The sequence below is a fragment of the Rhinoderma darwinii genome, chromosome 1, assembly GCF_050947455.1.
Source record: "Rhinoderma darwinii isolate aRhiDar2 chromosome 1, aRhiDar2.hap1, whole genome shotgun sequence".
Lineage (NCBI taxonomy): Eukaryota > Metazoa > Chordata > Amphibia > Anura > Rhinodermatidae > Rhinoderma > Rhinoderma darwinii.
Window position 1 is genome coordinate 615,519,227 of NC_134687.1, and position 21,453 is coordinate 615,540,679.

Consider the following 21,453-nt stretch of genomic DNA (forward strand, 5'->3'; position numbering starts at 1 on the left):
GCGTCACTTACCTGGGACAGAGATGGCACCAGGATTTACTATTGGAAGAAGACACGCCGGCAGAAGCAGCATGATGATGATCTGGGAAACGTTCTGCCGGGAAACCTTGGGTTCTGGCATCTATGTGGATGTGACACATACCACCTCCATAAACATTGCTGCAGACAAGTACATCCCTCCATAGTAGCGCTATTCCCTAATGGCAGTGCCCTCTTTTAGCAGGATAATGCCCCTGCCACACTGCAAACATCGTTGAGGTAAGGTTTGAGGAAGATAACCAAGAGTTCAAGGCAGGGGCGGCATCATCACCTGGCAAACGTCGGGGCCCAGTCGGCCGCCGACGCTGCCGTCATGGCTCCTCCAGGAGTGGAATCCCCGGCTACAGTTTGGCCAAGGATTCTGCTTCTAGAGGGAGCCCCTGTCTAGGAGGCGGCGTAACTACCACTGTAGCAGCCATAGAGTCTGCCACAGGGCCCATGGCATGAGAGGACCTGTGTGCCCCCCCCCCCATGCCCAGTGGTCCCGCCAGCAGCCGCTATGGCTGCTACAGCAATTGCGACACCACATTCAATAGTATCTGCATCCTTAGGACACAGATGCTATTTAACACCCGCTCTGCCATTTACTACGCTACAGACTGCCATAGCGCTCTGCCCGGGACTCCGGCTCTGGGGAAGCCCCAGACATCACTGTCCATATATGGACAGTGATGCCAGGAGCAGAGCAGGAGTCCCAGGCAGAGTGCTAGTAGTGCTCTGCCAAAGAATATGGCTCTGGGGGTTGCCACTGACAACACTGTCCATATACGGACAGTGACATCAGGGGCTTCTCCTGAAGCAGAATCCCCAGCCAGAGCGTTGGCAATGCTCTGGATGGGGTTTCCTCTCCTAGAGGGAGCCCCAAAGGCACTACCTACAGGGAGGTGGGCTGTGTGGCACTACCTGGGAGCAGGTGGCTGTGTGGCACTACCTGGGAGGAGGGGGCTGTGTGCCACTATCTAGAGGGCACTAAATTTATGGGGGTACAAACTGGGGGCCTAACGTCTATATGGGGACACAAAGTGACGTTTTCTGCCATTTTACTGCCGCCGTGAGTACCAAGGGCCCACATAAACCTGGAGCCGACCCTGGTTCAAGGTGTTGACTGAACCCCACTAATCACTAGAATGGGGGGCCCGAGCCCCACTTTGTCACTGTGGTCAGAGTTGGAATAAAGCGGTTCTCGTAGTGGTCAAGCATGCGTCCTGCTGCTCCATTCAAAGTCAATAGCCAAGGACAGCACTCCGCTATCTCCGTCGGCCACATAGACATCGTGTATAACGGCAGGGCATATGCTCGACCACTGCGGGCACCACTCTATTGAACTCTCACTGCAGTGATGAGGAACAGGGGGAACAGACTCTATATATAAAAACACGATAAGTGCCAATTTTACAATATACCCCTCGTTGTATACCTTGGGTTGTCTATTTTACTTCGTGGTATATATGTTATTTATTATGTTTCCGCTGCACAGCCCCATAACAAAGACAGCGTAGTGGTATCTAATGGTCAATGGAAAAAACGGCACTTGGAAGTAGAAATATACCGCTTTCGTTCTGGGCACTTTATTATGCCCTGGCCGTGGGTTACATACACAAGGGGTGTATCCTGATGTTTAGGAGTGTTTACCGTATTAATATTGGGGTACTCTTGCCCAGTTATATGCAGTGTGTGTAGAACGTTTAGACAAATTGAAACCAAAGTGAAAAACTTCATTATTTTTATTTATTTTGTGTGCCATCTTCCAACAAAAGGTAGAAAAAAAAGGAAAGTGCCAGTATTAATATACAGCCATTGCTGAATACCTTTAGATGTCTTTTTTTTTTTTTTCAATCGTATACTTTTTAGGCCTGTTATCGTGTGTTAACTGAAGTAACCATAGCAAAAACCGAATGGTGGCATAAAATGAACCATAAAAAAGAAGCCACTAAAAAGTAAAAATGTACCACTTCAGTCTTTGGAAACATAACATGGAAATTCGGATATTCTCTTACACCAGAAAAGTAAGGCAACAAGTTCTGGTATAGTTATATGCAATTGTACTACTATTCAAGAAACTGTAGTGAGCAAAGTAACAAAAAAATAGTTTTTTTTATGCTTTAAAGAGGCTCTGTCACCAGATTCTCAAATCCCTATCTCGTATTGCATGTGATCGGCGCTGCAATGTAGATAACAGTAAAGTTTTTGTTTTTTAAAAAACGTTCATTTTTGGCCAAGTTATGAGCTATTTTATATATATGCAAATGAGCTTTGAAATGGACAACTGGGCGTTTTTTTTTTCGTTATGTCCAACTGGGCGTGTATTGTGTTTTTAACTGGGCGTGTTTACGTGTATGACGCTGACCAATCAGTGACCAGTCAGCGTCATACACTCATCTCCATTCATTTACAAGCAGCACAGTGTTCTTACTAGAACGATGTGCAGCCACATACACAAGTGTCCTGATAATGAATACACATGACCTCCAGCCTGGCCGTCATGTGTATTCAGAATCCTGACACTTCTGACTCTTTTCTGTGAGATTTCCAGCAAGGGAAACGAAATCTCGCAAAATTACGGAGGTAAAAGATTTCGTTTCACTTGCTGGAAATCTCACAGAAAAGATTCAGAAGTGTCAGGATTCTGAATACACATGACGGCCAGGCTGGATTTCATGTGTATTCATTATCAGGGCACTTGATTAACGTTAATCTCTGTGTATGTGGCTGCACATCGCTGCTGTGTAAATTAATGGAGATGAGTGCATGACGATGACTGGTCACTGATTGGTCAGCGTCATACACGTAAACACGCCCAATTAAAAACACAATACACGCCCAGTTGGACATAACGAAAAAAAAAACGCCCAATTATCCATTTCAAATTTCATTTGCATATATATATATAAAATAGCTCATAACTTGTGTACCAATCAAGCAAATAAAAAACAAAAAACACGAGGCTTGTTAAAAAAGGAAAAACCGAGTAAAAGTAGTTGCAAAAATAAAAAATTAATGCATACCAGAACTCTAAAATATCACCTGGACAACGGCGCATGAATGACACATGGTCATAAAAGGGTTAATATAAAAGTTTACCAGTGACTGCCGACTCAGTGCATTAAATAAAAACCTAAGAACAGAAAGACTCTATAGATAAAATATTTAATTACAAAACAGACAGTATAATACATCCTTTTTCCATAAAGCAAATGAGGTAAATTTTCTCCAATACATACAAAGCGTTTCATAAGTAAACAGCTCACCTGTGCATCTCCCACAATGCATTGCCACATAAGTACAACAGCAAAGCATACTGGGAGTTGAAGTCTATCAACATCTTGGCTTAAAAAAAGCTGCTTCTTACTAGTAGAGGATTTTGGCATTTAGTCCCCTTCAATGAACGCCGGCTTTACTTGTCTAGACAGTGAATATTAATAATGATGTAGCAGAGCTGAACTTACCATTTGGCACAAGTCATTGCGATATCACCATATGTTGGTTTTACATAGGACTGCAGGTGACTCCGCACAAAAGAAAGAGTTCAACGATGAAATTCAGCTCTGATACATCAGGCCACAAAATAAATCACAATATTTGCAGTGCTAAATTATTATTTTTTTCAACAATATTGCCAATGAAAGTGACATATATATCGTATTATTTACAACATTTTTATATTTCTTTTTATATTATCTTTATATTAACAGTTGATTTTGAATGGATAGAAAACAGAACGATCGGCACAAGAAAACATAAGGTCATATGCGGACGTTACCCAACCCCGTAACCCATACCGGAATGATGCCCGGCTGATCTCAGGCTTGTGCCCGCCATATGAATAGACATTATATGCAAACACATCAATGAGCTCTGATCCGTGGCTTATTAGTTATACCTAGGAAAGCCATTGCAGCGAATACAGTAATGGCCACCCAGCTTTTCTAGACTGAACGGCAGTTATACATATGCCTACCTGATTCTGTCAATTTACGAATCAGAACTCTATTGACAACCATTACAGCTCCCATAGGTATATTACTCAGCTTTCCCAGCCTCCTGTATGGCAAACAGGTTTGTTGTGCAGTCAAAGAACAATGGAAAACCAAGGTGACAATTCTTGTGGTGCCCTATAACTGCCCCTATGGTGATTGGCACAGCGCTTCCTCTGAGAGAGATTTAAAGGGCTTGTTTTATTTTGATATGAGAGCCCTGGGCAAACTGCTAATTTTGCTGGAGGAAAGCCATACATTTGTATATGGTAGGTATGTGGGAAATGTAATATTATAGGATGTAATACACGGGCGTCGCAAGTCGGCCAGAGAGACACGGCTTATTAGGGGGGTCATAAAGGGTTTCAAAAATCAAAGGTTCGAATAGGGCATATGGGCAGGGGTTGTTCTGATGGGGCAACACTAACTAAAAAAGGGCTAACGGGAGAATTATTTTTTTTGACTTTAGGATGGAATTTTTTTTATTTTTTTTTATGCGAAAAATGTTGGTTTGGTCCTGGTTGTTTTTTCTATTTTCTCGTCTTTCTACAAGAAAGACTTGTATCTCGTTCCTTGTGACCTGCTCCTGTTTTACTTGCTTTGTAAACAAGACATTAGGCCCTTAAGCTAAATGGATTGTCTAGGAATAATACAAAAAACAAAACCTATAGAAATAAATTAGACATTTGGTGAGAAGCCCATAGACCGCTGCCGGTGATGTAACCGTATATATCTATATCTCATAAAACATTCCAAGGATCATATAGTGCCCAGCTCAACGTCCTCGTCATCCCGGTTGACCAGTTCATCCTCCGCTTCCCAGCTCCACCATGTGGTGGTAGATATGGACGGCCTAATACAATTCATATGGAACTGAGCAAACGGATAAAGCGATGAGCGCCGGACCGATTTCTTGCGCCGACTGTCCACGTCATTTTCCTTAAAGGCTGGACGGGATAACATCGGTCTCTCATTCAATTCATTCTTCAGGCTCTGAATTTCATCCATGAGCTCTAAAACTCTCTGTGTGGCAGCGACATTTCCTCCACCCAGAACCTGAGCTTCCGGGATCCAACGCAAGTGTCGCTGGGCCCAGATGCAGATATCGGGCCCCTCGATATGCGGCAGGATCAGCCCATGAAAGTCTATTGGCTTCTGGTGCCAGTTCTCATAGAAAACACGGTAATTATGGGGTACTTCATCTGAAGCGCTTATTAGTTTGCTAATTCTTTTACCGAGGAGATTTTTTATGAAGGGTCCGGGTTCTTCCTTGAAAAATCCTCTTTTATTTGAAGATTTTGACTGGGTGAGAGGCAGAGATAACTGTCTGTGGTGCTATAGAAAAAGAAAATATCATTGTTATTATAGATCAGGTTTTTCCGTATCAAAGAAAGTGATGGATTTTCTGATCAGTGGGGCCCCCACTGGTCCGGAGATTGAAGGGGGCCACATGCTAAAGTGGTTTATGCTCTAGACCCCTCCGGCTTCCTACACCACTAACCGGAAGTAGTTATCATTGTCTGCCATGTTACGGATACAGTGGCGCTGCAGCCCGATCACTGTTTCTACAAGTCTGCAAGCTAAGGCTTCGTTCACATCTGTGTCGGGACTCTGTTCATGGGTTCCGTCTGAGTTTTCTGTCAGGGGATCCCATGAACGGAATTCAAACCGAAACCATAGGTTTCCGTTTGCATCATCATTGATTTCAATGGTGACGGATCCGGTGCAAATGGTTTCCTTTTGTCACTGTTGTGTAAAGGTTCCGTTGTTTTGACAGAATCAATAGAGTAGTCGACTATGGTATTTATTCCGTCAAAACGACGGAACCCCTAAACGGTGACAAATGGAAACCATTTGCACCCGTATCTGTCACCATTGAAATCAATGGTGATGCAAATGGAAACAAATGGTTTCAGTTTGGATTGCGTTCATGGGTTCCCCTGACAGAAAGCTTAGACGGAACCCATGAACGGAGTCCCGACGCAGGTATGAACAAAGCCTTACATTAAACTTGCCATCCCTCCCGTTACTCGTACACACTCCTCGAATCCTGCTGAGGCTGCTGTGATCACAGGACTTTATTAGCTAGCAAGTTCCCTCTTCAGACACAAAGACAACTTGTCATTCCCTGTTTGGGTAAGATATTCAAGATATTTCAGCTATCTAGCCATCCCCTCTATCTGCTTCTGCAGCGGACATCAGAAGGGAGGAAGTAAAGGGCTGCAGTAAGTCAAGTCTCCTCCTAAGCTGCCCTATCCAGAAATGACCGGCGTGCAGCCTGCGAGTTCATGAAGCTAATAAACAGGATAGGAGGATTAACTTTTTTATTATAGATATAAAACATGTATTTATACACTGAGGTGCATATTCTAACAGTTTTAAACATGGATCACTGGAGATACGCTTTAACCCCTTAAGGACAGCCATGTTTTGATTTTTGATTTTCGTTTTTCACTTCCCGCCTTCAAGCAGTCAAAGTTTTTATTTTTCCATCAATAGAGTGGTGTGAGGGCTTATTTTTTGCGGGAGGAGTTGTAGTTTCAATTGGCAGCATTTAAAGTACCATATAATGTACTTGGAAGCGAAAAAATAATTATTTTCGGGCTGAAACTGGAAAAAAACTTCAATTCCTCAATTTTTTTGGGTTCCGTTTTTACGTCTCACCGTGTGGTAAAAACAACTTGGCTGTATTCTGTGGCTCAATACGATTACAGTGATATCAAATTTATATAGATTTTTTTAAAATGTTACTACTTTAAAAAAAGTTTTTTTTTGTTTCACCACATTCTGAGAGCCATAACTTTTTTATTTTTCCGTAGTGTGAGGGCTTATTTTTTGCAGGAGGAGCTGTAGTTTTGTTGGTACATATGACTTTTTGATCACTCTTTATTACATTTTTTTTGGAAGCGAAGATGACCAAAAAACAGCTAATTTGTCAGTTTACATTTTTTATGGCGTTCACTGTGCACGTTAAATAACATTATATTGTAATGGTTCAGACTTGTACAGACGCAGCAATACCAATTTTGTTTACTATTTAAATTTTTTACATTACTTTAGAAATAAAATGGGAAAAGTTATTTTTTTTAACTACTAAAAACTTTATTTCACTTTTTACACATTTTATTAGTACCCCTAGGAGACTTGAACCAGCGATCGTTAGATACTGAATACTAATTTATTGCAGTATATCCTCATTTTTACAGGCATCTATTTAAGCCCTGCCACAGGCATGCCTTAACAGAGGCAAAGTGAAGGCAGTCCTGGGCCTTCATTATGCCCCTGGGCTGCCATAAGTACCATCATCACCCCCCCATCTCGTTGCGGGGGGGGGGGGGGGTGGGGCAATGAGCTATCAGATTGACTGCAGCATTTGAGGGGTTAAACAGCCAGGGACAGCGCGATCGTTGCTCCTGGCTTGCTAGTCCTGGGTGTCGGCTGTAAAACACAGCCGACACCCGCAGCATATATGAAGCGCGCTCAGCACGTGCTCATACTTCTCCCCCTGCACCAGGACGTACCGGTGCATCCTGGTGCGTTAAGGGGTTAAAGAGCTTCTCCCCCTAAAATAAACAATAATAATGACATATTAACCCCATCCTGACATCTGCCGTATTTATATACGGCGGAGGCCTCTGAGGGAAAGTATGGAGTAGGCTCACAGGCTCCGCTCATTCAACGATCGCTGGTTCATGTCCCCTAGGAAGACTAATAATAAAGTTACATACAGTAAAAAAAATGAATTATAATAATTGCCAGAATCGCTGGTTTTTTGGTCATCTCCCACAAAAAAATTTAATAAAATGTGATCAAAAAGTTGTAGCTACCCCAAAACGATGCAAATAAAAAATAAGCCTTCATACCGCTCAATCTATTGAAAATTAAAAAAAGTTATGGCGACACAAAACATTCATTTTTTCCCTGCAAAAGTAGTAAAACATAGAAAACAAAATAAATTTGGTATCACTGTAATCTTATTGACCCGCAGAATAAAGTTAACATGTCTTTTATACCGCACGATGGACGCCGTAAAAACAAAACCCAAAAAACAATGGAGGAATCCGTGTTTTTTTCCCATTTCACCCCACACATAGAATTTTCTCCCAGTTTCCCAGTACATTATATGGTACAATAAATGGAGCCATGAAAAACGAAAACTCATCCTGCAAAAATCAAGCCCTCATACGGCTATACCGACGGGAAAAAAAAAAAAAGTTATGGCTTTTAGAAGGTGTGGAGGAAAAAGCGAAAATTTAAAAAACTAAAATTAGCTGTGGAAGGAAGGCGCTGAAGAGCAAATCGTCCTAAAATAATAAAATCCCCACTAAATATAAGGGATGTTCTCTTCAGTCAGATTGTTTAAAATTAAATTCTGATTCTTAGCAATAGCTATTCATGGGAACGCTGGGGAAAGCTGGCCATAACAGCTTCCAAGGGCACCATAAGGCTGGATTCACACGAGCATATTCGGTCCGTAAAGGATGGAACGTATTTCGGCCGCAAGTCCCGTACAGACCACACTGCAGGGAGCCGGGCTCCTAGCATCATAGTGATGTACGACGCTAGGAGTCCCTGCCTCGCTGCAGGACAACTGTCCCGTAGTGTAATCATGTTTTCAGTACGGGACAGTTGTCCGGCAGCGAGGCAGGGACTCCTAGCATTGTACATAACTATGATGCTAGGAGCCCGGCTCCCTGCACTGTGTTTGGTCCAGGACTTGCGGCCGAAATACGTTCCGTCCTTTACAGACCGAACATTCTCGTGTGAACCCAGCCAAACAGCTCTTCTAGGCACCTGAATGGCAATTATTCCTAGTAATATGGGAACAGGGGGTATATCACTGCACAAGAATCAAGGAAAGTTGGGTGACAATCCTACTGGGAGCTGTAATGGCAGCCATATTGGTTATCACCCAGCTTTCCCAGTAAAAATGAATCCCAAAAAATGTGTTCCTTTTTTGGTTCATAAAGGGAGAAACTGCTCTTCTCTGTAGCTTATAGAGTGGGTCCCAATGGGGGAAAGCCCTCTATGACATCTATATGCCCTAACAGGGTATATCGATAGGGATGTCCTGATGGGACAACAGGTAACCATGGACCACATTCAGGATGTTGAATGATCGTTCTTGTAATGGACTCTTATTCTGCATCCTCCATAACTTTGCTAGAGAACAGAAGTTCTGAACCTGCCCCTTAAATCCTCATCATACTCGCCTTAGAACGTGCCCCTTTGCGGTTTTTCTCTTGTTTTGACTTCTCCACGTACAGGGGATTGCTGAGAAAAGTCAGAGCTTTCAATTCAAACTGCACCGACCAATCCCAGACCGAGTAAAAACTCAAAGACCCTCTTTGTCTGCCGCTGTGGTCCTCAACCTGCCAAGAAAAAGCAGAAAAAATTGGAAATTCCAGCAGAAGGAAACAGGTCGCAGCTTAAGCAAACTTGGCCTTAATGACTAGATTGCTCCTAGCGGCTGAATAATGGCTCCCTTGTTAGACGTTCTGGGGTTATGTTCAGCCTGGATACTGAGGATTTCAGATGATCCACCGGCTGCGGACAGTCCTGCTGCTGGAATACACATCGAGTAATGGGAATATCAGAATGTACATGACCCTTTATTATTCTATCCTAAAAAAATAAAATGAGCAGTTATTCATAAAACTACACATCCCATAAAATACGATGTTCACCCATATAACCCTGGACGGGTGCCATCAGCAGGATACAGGTGCCATTTACACAAGCTTATACTCGAGTGTTTTCCGCTTATGTAAACGGTGCCTTTTTTCCTCAATTGGATTTGCCCTCTATGAGGAGAGTTTCCGATAGAAACATAACAGGGAATTGTTCATCATGCAAATTCCTTATTCTTAAAAGGTTGCCACAATTAGAAATAGGGTCAGCTTAGTTTTCCCAAAACAGCGGCAGTCTTGTAAATGGTCACATTGAAGTGAATACCAGGCACAGCTGTATCTAAAAACCAAATTAGACCTTTTTTGGAAGCTATAATTGTCCAAAGTGTCTTGCTATGCTGAAGCATTAGGATTTCCCTTCACTGGAACTAAGGGGACGACACCTGAAAAACACCCCCATAGCGTTATCCCTCCTCCGCCAAACATTACAGCGGGCACAATGCAGTCAGGTAGGTAACGTTCTCCTGGCATTCACCAAACCCAGACTCCTCCATCAGACTGGCAGAGAACGTTTCCCCTGCTCCAGAGTCCAGTGGCAGCGGCTTTACACCACTCCATCCAATGCTTGGCGTCGTAAGGCTGGCATGTTGCTGCTCGGCCCCCATGCCATGAAGCCCCAGGCACAGTTTTTGTTCGGATGTTAATACCAGAGGAGGTTTGGACTCTGCAGTTACTGGGTCAGTAGAGCCTCGGCGACATTTTTTAACTATGTGCCTCAGCACTCGGCGCCCCCCGCTCTGTAACTTTACATGGTCTCCACGTGGCTGAGTTGCTGCAGTTCCTTCCACTTTACAATAATATCACTCACAGTTGATGGTGGAATATCTAGGAGGGTAAAATCAGGAACGGACTTGTTACACCGGTGACGTCCTATTACAGGATCGCGCTGGACTTCAATGATCTCTACACAACGACCCATTCTATCACTTGTTTATAAAGACGACTGCATGGCGAGTGCCGGATGTTATACACCTGTGGGAATGGGACTGAATGAAACACCTGGATTCAATGATTAAGAGGGGTGTCCCAAAACTTTTATATATAGTGTGTAGAGATCCAGCACAGACGTAAATGTAAGGATCTGAGCGACTCTAACAAGGGCGAAATTGTGATGGCTACTCATCTGGGTTAGAGCATCTCCAAAACAAAAAAGTCTTGTGGCGAGTCCCCGCTATACAGTGGAAAGTACCTACCAAAAGTGGTCCAAGAAAGCACAACTGGTGAATCGGCAACAGGGTCATGGGCATCAAAGCTTTGTTGATGTGCGCAGGGAGAGAAGCCCGCCTGCCCGATCCACAGAAAAACTACTATACCATAAATTGCTGAACAAGTTACTGCTGGCTATAATCGAAAGGTGTCAGAACATCTCAGCTTGCTGTATATGGGGCTGTGTAGCTGCAGACCTGTCAGAGGGCTCTAGCTAAAGGCGTTTACGATGGCCACGTGAGTATCAGAATTAGACTATGGAGCAATGGAAGACGGTGCCTGGTCATGTTTTCTTTTACATCGTGTGGTTGGCCAGGTACATGTGAGTCGCCAGGATGCACTATGAGAAGAAGACAAGCTGGCGGAGGCAGTATGATGTTCTGGGAAATGTTCTGCTGGGTAATCTTGTGTCCTGGCATTCATGCGGATGTTAATTTGATACGTACCACCTACTAATATATTGCTGCAGCAAGTACCCCCCTTCATGGCAGCGGTATTCCCTAATGGCAGTGCCCATTTTCAGCAGGATCATGCCCCTGCCACACAGCAAACATTGTTCAGGAATGGTCTGAGGAACACAAAGAGTTTAAGGTGATGACTTGTGTCCAACTCCCCCAGATGACAATCCAATCGATAATCTGCGGGATGTGCTGGAAAAACAAGGTCGATCCACGGAGACCGCACCTCACAACTTACAGGACTTGTAGGATCTGCTGCTAACGTCTTGGTGCTAGATACCACAGGACACCTTCAGAGATCTTGTGGGAGTTCATGCCTCAATGGGTCAGAGTGGTTTAGGTGGCTCAAGGGCGACCTACACATTAGGCACGAGGTTCTAAAGTTACGGATGATCGGTATACATCTCCACATAATCCCCCGAACCGAAAGTGTAACTGACCTTTCAGAATAGCGGTCATGTGTGTACATGAGGAACCACACAATATCTGACCATTATAGGACTTACATTCTGCATTTTTTTTTTAGCAGTTTTTCCCTCTGAAGGCTCATGGAATGGGGGAGATTACACAGCAGTAATAAGCAGTGTAGCAGTGAAACCAGTGCTGGGGTGAGATAAAACACTTACTAGAAACTTCAGCGGTGTTTGTGTCTCTCTCATATCTCTCTCACACACTGCTCCTGCTTGCTCATCCCCCTCCCCCTCCACAGACTTCTAAGGGCAGCTGTAACGTGAACCCTCAGTGAGCTGTTAGTCTGTCTCCTCTTGAGGAGAGGGAAAAAGCAGTAAATTCAAAATTAAGAAAGTTAGGAGGGATGGTGGTGGGCTGATAAGTGGAGAAAGGCATTTTTCTCCAATAAGATGTATTACAAAGTGTTTTATATCTGCTTGTACTATTAATTTATGCAAAGTTTGTTAAAAAGTTAGTGTCTATTGAGGAGATCAAGAATCAAAAGTGCAAATATGGGTATTCCCAAACGTCTACAGCTGCAACTACAAAAGGAGTAATTCCCTACTTAGGTATCTCTCATACCTTTCCTTGTGGGAGGTTGGTGGCGGTTAATTATAATACTCTAATGCAAAAATTGAACAAGGACACTATATCCTACTCTAGGTTTCCTTTATCATGGATGGGTCGTATTGCTGCCTCTAAAATGTTACTCCTTCTAAAAGTATTGTACTACTTTTGAAATCTTCCCATCCCAATCCCTAAATCTATTTTGAGTCATATTCAGAGGGTGTTTACAAGGTTTATTTGGAATGGTAAGAGGGCGAGGGTTGCAGCGAAAATACTGCATTTGCCTGTAGCCAAGGGAGGTTTGGGATATCCGAATATCGTTGCTTATTATAATGCGGCCATTTTGGACCAAATTGAAATATTGGTGGTTACACGATAAAAATAAACGTTGGGTAGAGGTGGAAGCGCACATACTGCATAGCTCAGATTTGAAGACTATTTTGGGCTCTTCTAGAATGGGGGGGGGGGGGGAACGCATATTGGGTAAATTATCGCCTACAATAAAAGCATCTATCCAGGTTTGGAGAGATGTGTCTAATAACGTCTCCATTCTTCCTCTTAGGCGTAGTATGGTTTCTTTAGCTATGGTCCAACGTTGTATACCTAATTCAAACTTTTCCGATTGGATTATTAAAAGGTATTGTGTCATTGGAAGAATTATATGACAATAATCTGACGTTACCTTATTCGATAGTATCTTCCAAATACGATTGAAGTCCTAGAGATTTTTAGAAAGTATCTCCAGTTGAGGCATTTTCTTTCTTCGGTTAAATGTATAGCTACTGGTCCTATCACCAGTTAGGAACAATTCTTCTATAACCCTAAAATAACAACTAAAGGTATATCTAAAGCCTACGAGGCCATCCACCAGTATGAATTTTCTCTGTCTGCCCTTAATTTTATACAAAAACGGGAACTGGAATTGGAGAGGTCATTTAATGTTCAGCAGTGGGAGACGGTGTTTCGAATTTGTTTTAAGGCATCTCACTGTGAAGCTTCCAGGAAATTGCTTTACAGATGGTACATGTCTCCATATCGCTTATCTAAAATGTTCCCTAATGTATCTCCTAACTGTTGGCGATGTCAAGCCTCCATCGGTTCTTTACTACATATTTGGTGGAGATGTAATCTTATAGCTCCCTTTTGGACAGAGACACAACACCTGTTGACTAGTATAATTGGCTTCGCTGTCCCTTGGGGACCAGAGGTAACGTTGCTTTCTCTGACCTTAGAGGATATAGGCACCGAAAACAACAGGATTATGACCCATGTGTTGACTGTAGCCAGAACCAGTATAGCTCAGAGATGGAAGAGTGTTTCTATCCCGACTAAAGAAGAAATCTTGTGTAAGGTCCAGTATAACTGTGTTATGGAACATTTAATTTCTCCAAGATTACATAGGTCACTTGTATTAGTTTATAGATGGTCTAAATGGCTTGCTTTTAGCGGGTTACAGCTACCTTTATAGACTAACTATCCTAGAAGCGGTTTATCTGTATATTTTTTTTAAATCCCGAAGGAGAGATATTATGTTTGTTCTGTGCTGTCAAAATATTGTTTTTGGTTTTTTTTGGTATGTTTTTTCTTTTTTTTTGAATATTGGATATTTGTAATCTGGCGAAATTATAATGCTGGAGATTATGCCTTAGATCATAAATGATCTTCGTACTCTGGTTACATTAGTAATTATTGGTACTATACTTACTTCCTTTTGTATGCAGGGTGCTTGGAATGTACATATATGTATATTGATTTTGCAATTTTTGTTCCTTGCTTTCCTGATCTCCTATTTTTGTAAAATTCAAACATTTTGTTGGTCTATTTTTGTATCATTTTGAAAAACCTTCAATAAAAAATTTGTCTGAAAAAAAAAAAAAAAATCAAAAGTGCAGGGGGTGATAATATGTCAACCTGTAATATAAAAAAAAAAAAAAGCCCCTAAATGTGACAGAGAGCACATATGCGCTCTTATTGGTAAGTAGGGTGATAAAGTAAAGTCTTTGTATCTCCCCCCTGGGGTCACTGGAGATATGTACAGGGAAAGAGGACAGTAACAGGCTGTGCTCCTTCTTTCGGCTGTTTCTTGCTGCTTTAACCTTCCACCCCCCTCTAGAACCCGGAGGTAAAACTTTTCATCCTGCTTCCCGACTTCAAACGAGTGCCGCTCCCCGAATATATTGCACCTAGAGCTCTAGTCCTTATACTTTACTCACGGCAAGCTTTTAAAATCATGACATAATACATATGTGATAAGCAGCAAAAAGGTTAAAGTTCACCTTCGTCGTCACCAATCCCTAATTTTAAATATTGCTTTACAGAGAAGTGCTCCTACCTTTTTATGTGCATCCCTTTGACAGGCTGAATTGAAGAAGAAAGTGCTGAAGATGGGAATATTAATGCTGTCTGACAGGACCGTCAGATACGTCTCGGAGAACTCAAAGGCAAGTGGATACTGATGGACCAGCTGCCAAACACAGTCCAAGAAGAGCAAGAAGACCGGAGCCTGTGGTAAAGAAAAAAACAAGAAGTTTGTACAAATGGTTTACAGGGAACTCTAAGCCTATGTACACGGTTTTTGTCTTTAGCGCATATGCCGAACGCATCCATAGGGTCCCATTTACCTGACGTATGCCAAAATAGGGCCCTTCTTGGCAAACATTTATGGGGTATTCGCTGGCATACCTTTTTTTCAGATGTACTTAAGAACAGAGACTACGCTTTTAAGTACAGAGGCATACCGCAGGGTATACATTTCTTTGGGAAGCCCATGGTTGACGTATGTTACTATATCCCATGCAGTTGCATAAGTCGAGAGTTTGCATTCGGCACAGGTCAGGAGATTTGCCGACATTTGCAAGTAAACCAAAAACAAAATGTTAACAAAGCCTTACTATCTTCTCCTGCAGTTGTATATAGCTCATATAGAATCTGGAAGTAGCGAAAGGGGGCGCTATACAGACCCTCATAGCACAGTTCTGGGTGCCATAGGTACACGGTGTCCCCTTAGCAGCTCAGAATAAGAGAATCCAAGTCTGACATCAGCTCTTCAGAAGTGCACGCTCTGGCTTGCGGTTTACCGAGAGCTTAGGCTTACCTCACTATCATTGTTCCGTAGATGGTTGCATCTATCCAGAAAACTATGTCCTCCCATCACCCACTCCTTCTGGATAAGGTTCTGGAATCCGTATCTGGTGCGGTAATGTGGATCCATCATGATCTGCACCAGACTGGAGATTACACAGCAGAAATCAGAGGCCGTGTCCTCTACAGGAACATGAAAGGAGTTCGAGAGTCACCGATACGAACACTATAAAAACCACAAAGAACTAAACGCAACGCAACACAGCTCTGCTCTGTCATAGTTACCTTTAAGGACGACATTAATTCTCTGGTTTTCCAAATATTCAATTACTTCAATTGATTTTTTAAGGCACTGCCTGGAACAGCAAAATAGAGAATGGCGGTGAGATCTGAGCTCCGTCTTGTAATGGTACTTAAGGGTGCGTTCACACGTCAAGGTTAAAGAGGCTCTGTCACCAGATTTTCAAACCCCTATCTCGTATTGCAGCAGATCGGCGCTGCAATGTAGATTACAGTAACGTTTTTTGTTTTTTTTTAAACGAGCATTTTTGGCCAAGTTATGACCATTTTTATATTTATGCAAATGAGGCTTTCTAAAGTACAACTGAGCGTGTTTAAAGTTATGTACAAGTGGGCGTGTATTATGTGCGTACATCGGGGCGTTTTTACTTCTTTTACTAGCTGGGCGTTGTGACTAGAAGTGTATGATGCTGACGAATCAGCATCATCCACTTCTCTCCGTTACCACCCAGCTTCTGGCAGTGCACAGACACACAGCGTGTTCTCGAGAGATCACGCTGTGACGTCACTTCCTGCCCCAGGTCCTGCATCGTGTCGGATGAGCGAGGACACATCGGCGACAGAGGCTACAGTTGATTCTGCAGCAGCATCGGCGTTTGCAGGTAAGTCGATGTAGCCTCTGTCGCCTGGTGCCGATGTGTCCTCGCTCGTCCGACACGATGCAGGACCTGGGGCAGGAAGTGACGTCACAGCGTCATCTCTCGAGAACACGCTGTGTGTCTGCACTGCCAGAAGCTGGGTGTTAACGAAGAGAAGTGGATGATGCTGATTCGTCAGCATCATACACTTCTATTCACAACGCCCAGCTAGTAAAAGAAGTAAAAACGCCCCGATGTACGCACATAATACACGCCCTGTTGGAATTTTACTTTAAACACGCCCAGTTGTACTTAAGAAAGGCTCATTTGCATAAATACAAAAATGGTCATAACTTGGCCAAAAATGCTCGTTTTTGAAAAAAACAAACGTCACTGTAATCTACATTGCAGCGCCGATCTGCTGCAATAGGAGATAGGGGTTGCAAAATCTGGTGACAGAGTCTCTTTAAATTCGGGGTAAAAACAGTGCAATTTTGAAAAAACAAAACACTGACTGCAACATGTGACCGTTCACCCATCTGTCCAATACATGACCTGGACAGATTTTTAGCCCCTGGAAGTAAACAATGAAGGATCCTAGTAAATGACTGCAAGCAGAGATCTTGAAAACCGTGAGGAATGGATACGCTAGAGAATTGTATAACTTTTCATTATATAATGAATAACCTTTACTGGTTATGCTCGTAATGTGAAAATCCAAAAAGCCTTTTATAATATTCAGTTACTAACCCACCTTATCATTTCGAGCCAATTGCTCGTGTGAAGTAATGAAAACCACTTAGAGTCTGTGTCCCAGAATTCAGTGGAGTTATCTGAAGAATAAAATAAATGTTTTTATTTACAGCATTGAGCCATAATTTCCAAGAGAAATTCCTAGTAGGCTTTGTTTACATCTACCGGATCCGTCATACAACGGATACCATCGGCGCCCGGCGGAACCCATTGCCTTATAACGGGTTCCGTTACGGTTCCCATCAAAACTGACGGAATTCAGAAAGTTTTAGCTGCACTTAAAAAAAAATAAAAAATACATCGAGTTATGAGCAGAAAAAGGAATACTGTGCAGGATTTATCAGATGAGCCATTTCCGAATATACGTCATTACTTTTTTCAATATACTTCTCCAAATAATGCAGCGTGAACTCTCCACTGTCAATCGCTCACATGGAGAGCAGAAAGACTCTCTCTTAGGCGCTCGTATTAAAGGGGCTGTCCAGGATTATTTCTTTGAAAAACCACGCCACACCTGTTTACAGGTTGTATGTGGTAAAAAAAAAAAAAAAACACCGAAAAAGGCCATGCTTACAAATGCCCCCTATATTTCACTTATAGTATTACACTTGCACACACACTATTCATTTATTATTTCTTACTACACATCCCATGCACCACACACCACTCCCCTCAAGACTAGTGGGAGTGGCTATTATTATTTAAAGCACCTGCTCGCCCTTTCATCAGCATTTCTGGCCTGGCTGTGTCCATTTGTAAGTATGGCCTTTTTCGGTGTTTTTGTATATGTCCCTGTGTTTTTATCGGTTCTGTTTGTGCATCTGGAACGTTCTGTTCCAGTTTAGGATTTAGGGACTCGCAAGTCTGGGGATCCTTGTCGTGGATTGCGAGCTTGCGTCCTTTTGGCCAAAATGATTACCAATACCCCAGGTATTTTTCATTATTATGTATATTCGCTTCTCTTGGACACAGCCGGGTCTTTGATGCTGGGAGAGCATGGTGTGTTGTTGTTTGGCATAGCAAGCAGGGTAGCCCGCTCTATGAATTATCAAGGCGTCACAAATAGGCTTCTACCTGGCTATACACGTTGTGCCTCATGACGTACACACTATCCCTCCATGTTTCACTCACTTGCACCCCATTATCCATTTATTTCTATTGAGGCACTTCATTTATTACTGCCCCCTATATTTCACTTATAGTATTACACTTGCACACACACTATTCATTTATTATTTCTTACTACACATCCCATGCACCACACACCACTCCCCTCAAGACTAGTGGGAGTGGCTATTATTATTTAAAGCACCTGCTCGCCCTTTCATCAGCATTTCTGGCCTGGCTGTGTCCATTTGTAAGCATGGCCTTTTTCGGTGTTTTTGTATATGTCCCTGTGTTTTTATCGGTTCAGGTTGTATGTGGTATTGCGTGTCACCCCCATTCACTTCAATGGACATGAGCTGCAATACCGGACATGAGCTGCAATACCAGACACAACCTGTGGACAGGTGTGGTGCCGCTTCCGTTAGAAAGCAGCCATGTTTTTCTATAATCCTGGACAACCCTTCATCTGCTGCAAAGCTCTTATTGTAAGCTATAGGAGTCACAGAGCGGAGCACCCAGACTGAATACAGGATGTCTAGGAGACCGGGGACGAACCACTGATCGCATGATCAGTTACAAGATCACTAGAACGAATACAAGAAGCGGCACTACTGCTTCCTGTATTACGTATAGAACTCGTATAAATCTTTGTGTTTAGTAAAGAATCATTGCTGCCTTCTCCCCGGGGACTCTCTGAGCAGGTGCAATTCTAGAGTCCCTCTAAAGCGGCACATGGGTCAGACACGCCGAAATTGTGAAATTCATTCTTACCTATTAAAAACAGCTGCTTAAAGCGAGTATAGGCCAACTGGATTTCTGATAGGGAGGGGAGGGTGACTGATAAATCCTCAATTCTTACTTCCTCATAGGGGGGCTTGTGAAGAGTCTGCTCTACACTGAAGGTAAAACACACAGAAGTAAAAAATGTAGGATTAAAACATTTGAAGTACTAGTAAGCAGGTTTTATGCACAATCTAATCCCTGATCAGGTTTTCCTTTTTGTTTCTTCGTAAGCATTTTTAGAAATCTGTTTCGGCAGAGACACAGGAGACACACATTGTCTCTTGTGCCTGAACAAACTGCAATGGAGAAAATTCTGATGATGTCACATGGTGCCGAGTGAAAGGGACTGAGCTGCAATACCAGGAACAGCCACTATTACATATACAGCTGGGGGGGGGGGGTCACAGCCCTTTCAGTCAGTGGATCAGTGGGGTGCCAGGAATCGGACTCACCAATGTGGTATATTCATGGACTTTCCTAAGGATAAACTATCAATATTAGGTCGTATTAACACTTTTCGAAGGCAGAAAAATCTGCCTCAAAATTCCTTTGTGAATTTTGAAGCAGATTTAGCCATGCTTGCACTTTCTTTGATACTATTTTTTTCCCCGGGAGCATTTTTTTTCCACTTGCAGGAAAAAAAAACAAAAAAACGCCTCCGCCTCCCATTTAAATCAATGGGAGGCGATTTCGGACGGTTTTTGGCGTGGTTTCTCCGTCAAAAACAGCGCCGGAGAACTCTGTGTGAACTAGCCCTTACAGTCCCGTAAAAGTTTTAAAAACAATTATATGACAGACCTATATAGGAACGCTCTCTGCTCCTGTATGGAGGGATCATCAACTTCTTTAGGGAGAGATGCCATTTTAAATAAGGCTGCCCCATGCGGAGTGGACCAGCACCAAATCTAAAAAGAAAAAGGAAACGCTTAGACACAGCAGCTTTTCCAAAGAGTAACCCCCCCTCCCCCAACCTAGCATACCCTGTTTTAATGCTAGCCTGGTCGGACTCCGCATATATCACACAGCACTAATATAGTAGCAGAGGGCGTGATGGCCACCATGCTCATAGTAAGGCCAGCACCAGCACCTATTACACTTTATGGATCAGAACAAAAAATTTTTGGCGGAAGAGAACTTCCTAAAATAAGTTTTACATTCCAGAGCTTGAATAATATCAGCCTAAAGCAGTCAAGTACTCACAGGAATTCCTCTCCCCTGGAATTTATACACACTCTCCTCCTGCAGTGATGCGGGGACAACAAAGTAAGGAGGTAACCTATGAAAACAAGGGTTAAATAAATAGTTAAATAACGGTGGTAAACTGCAGAACATGCCAAAACACTGGTGATCGACCTATAGGTAGCGGCATTAACCCCTTAAGGGCCGGCTCACTGTGGCCTTGGGGGTGCAGCGTATTTTTCTGTTTTTGCTTCACTGAATTCTGGGAGCCAACACTTCTACATTGCGGTTTAAAGTCTTGTTTTTAGCGTTTCGGGGGTGTATTTTTGTTTTTCTATTTTCTTTACATATCATGAAGTGGTTAATTTCTAATAATTTTTTTTGCAGAATGTACAAAAATACATGTATTCCACTATTGGTTGTTTTTCTTCATGGTTCTCTGAATAGCTTCAATTACATTTTGAATTTAATATACGTGTTGGAACGATTACAGGGGTTTTATATAATATATGTATTTAATAAAAACTATGTTTTAATTGTGTTTACTAACTTTTTTGGTGCATTTTTAACACTTTTTTATTATTAAACTTAAATTTCAATGTTTTCTGTCCCATGTTTTTTGCTTTCCAATTTTATTTTTTATTACAATGCATTGCTGCCTGTGCATGTAAAACACGCAGGTAGTGGTCAGGCATACCTCCCAACATTCAAGCATCCGGAAGAGGGACAACCGATGGGGCGCGCTTAGCAGCAAATTTTTTTCCTTTTAAGCCACACCTCTAGCCCTGTCCAAACACAGTATCATGCTCCCATAGCGCCTCCCCACAGTATCACGCTCCCATAGCGCCTCCCCACAGTATCACGCTCCCATAGCGCCTCCCCACAGTATCACGCTCCCATAGCGCCTCCCCACAGTATCACGCTCCCATAGCGCCTCCCCACAGTATCACGCTCCCATAGCGCCTCCCCACAGTATCACGCTCCCATAGCGCCTCCCCACAGTATCACGCTCCCATAGCGCCTCCCCACAGTATCACGCTCCCATAGCTCCTCCCCACAGTATCATGCTCCCATAGCGCCTCCCCACAGTATCATGCTCCCATAGCGCCTCCCCACAGTATCACGCTCCCATAGCGCCTCCCCACAGTATCATGCTCCCATAGCGCCTCCCCACAGTATCAGGCTCCCATAGCGCCTCCCCACAGTATCACGCTCCCATAGCGCCTCCCCACAGTATCACGCTCCCATAGCGCCTCCCCACAGTATCATGCTCCCATAGCGCCTCCCCA

The 21,453-nt window shown here is 43.0% G+C and overlaps 1 protein-coding gene across 1 annotated transcript in view; it reads right to left on the reverse strand.

The window, feature by feature from the left end:
* Positions 1 to 3,166: 3,166 nt before the first annotated feature.
* The window catches only part of MTMR12 (myotubularin related protein 12), a 45,400-nt gene continuing 27,113 nt past the window's right edge, over positions 3,167 to 21,453 (reverse strand). The window contains exons 8-16 of the mRNA XM_075841583.1: positions 20,186 to 20,261; positions 19,784 to 19,890; positions 18,974 to 19,098; positions 17,097 to 17,175; positions 15,750 to 15,820; positions 15,478 to 15,647; positions 14,716 to 14,886; positions 9,226 to 9,384; positions 3,167 to 5,347 (exon numbers count right to left, since the gene is read on the reverse strand). Coding sequence (XP_075697698.1) covers positions 4,772 to 5,347; positions 9,226 to 9,384; positions 14,716 to 14,886; positions 15,478 to 15,647; positions 15,750 to 15,820; positions 17,097 to 17,175; positions 18,974 to 19,098; positions 19,784 to 19,890; positions 20,186 to 20,261 — 1,534 coding nt within the window. The 3' untranslated portion in view covers positions 3,167 to 4,771. The remainder of the gene's footprint in view (positions 5,348 to 9,225; positions 9,385 to 14,715; positions 14,887 to 15,477; positions 15,648 to 15,749; positions 15,821 to 17,096; positions 17,176 to 18,973; positions 19,099 to 19,783; positions 19,891 to 20,185; positions 20,262 to 21,453) is intronic.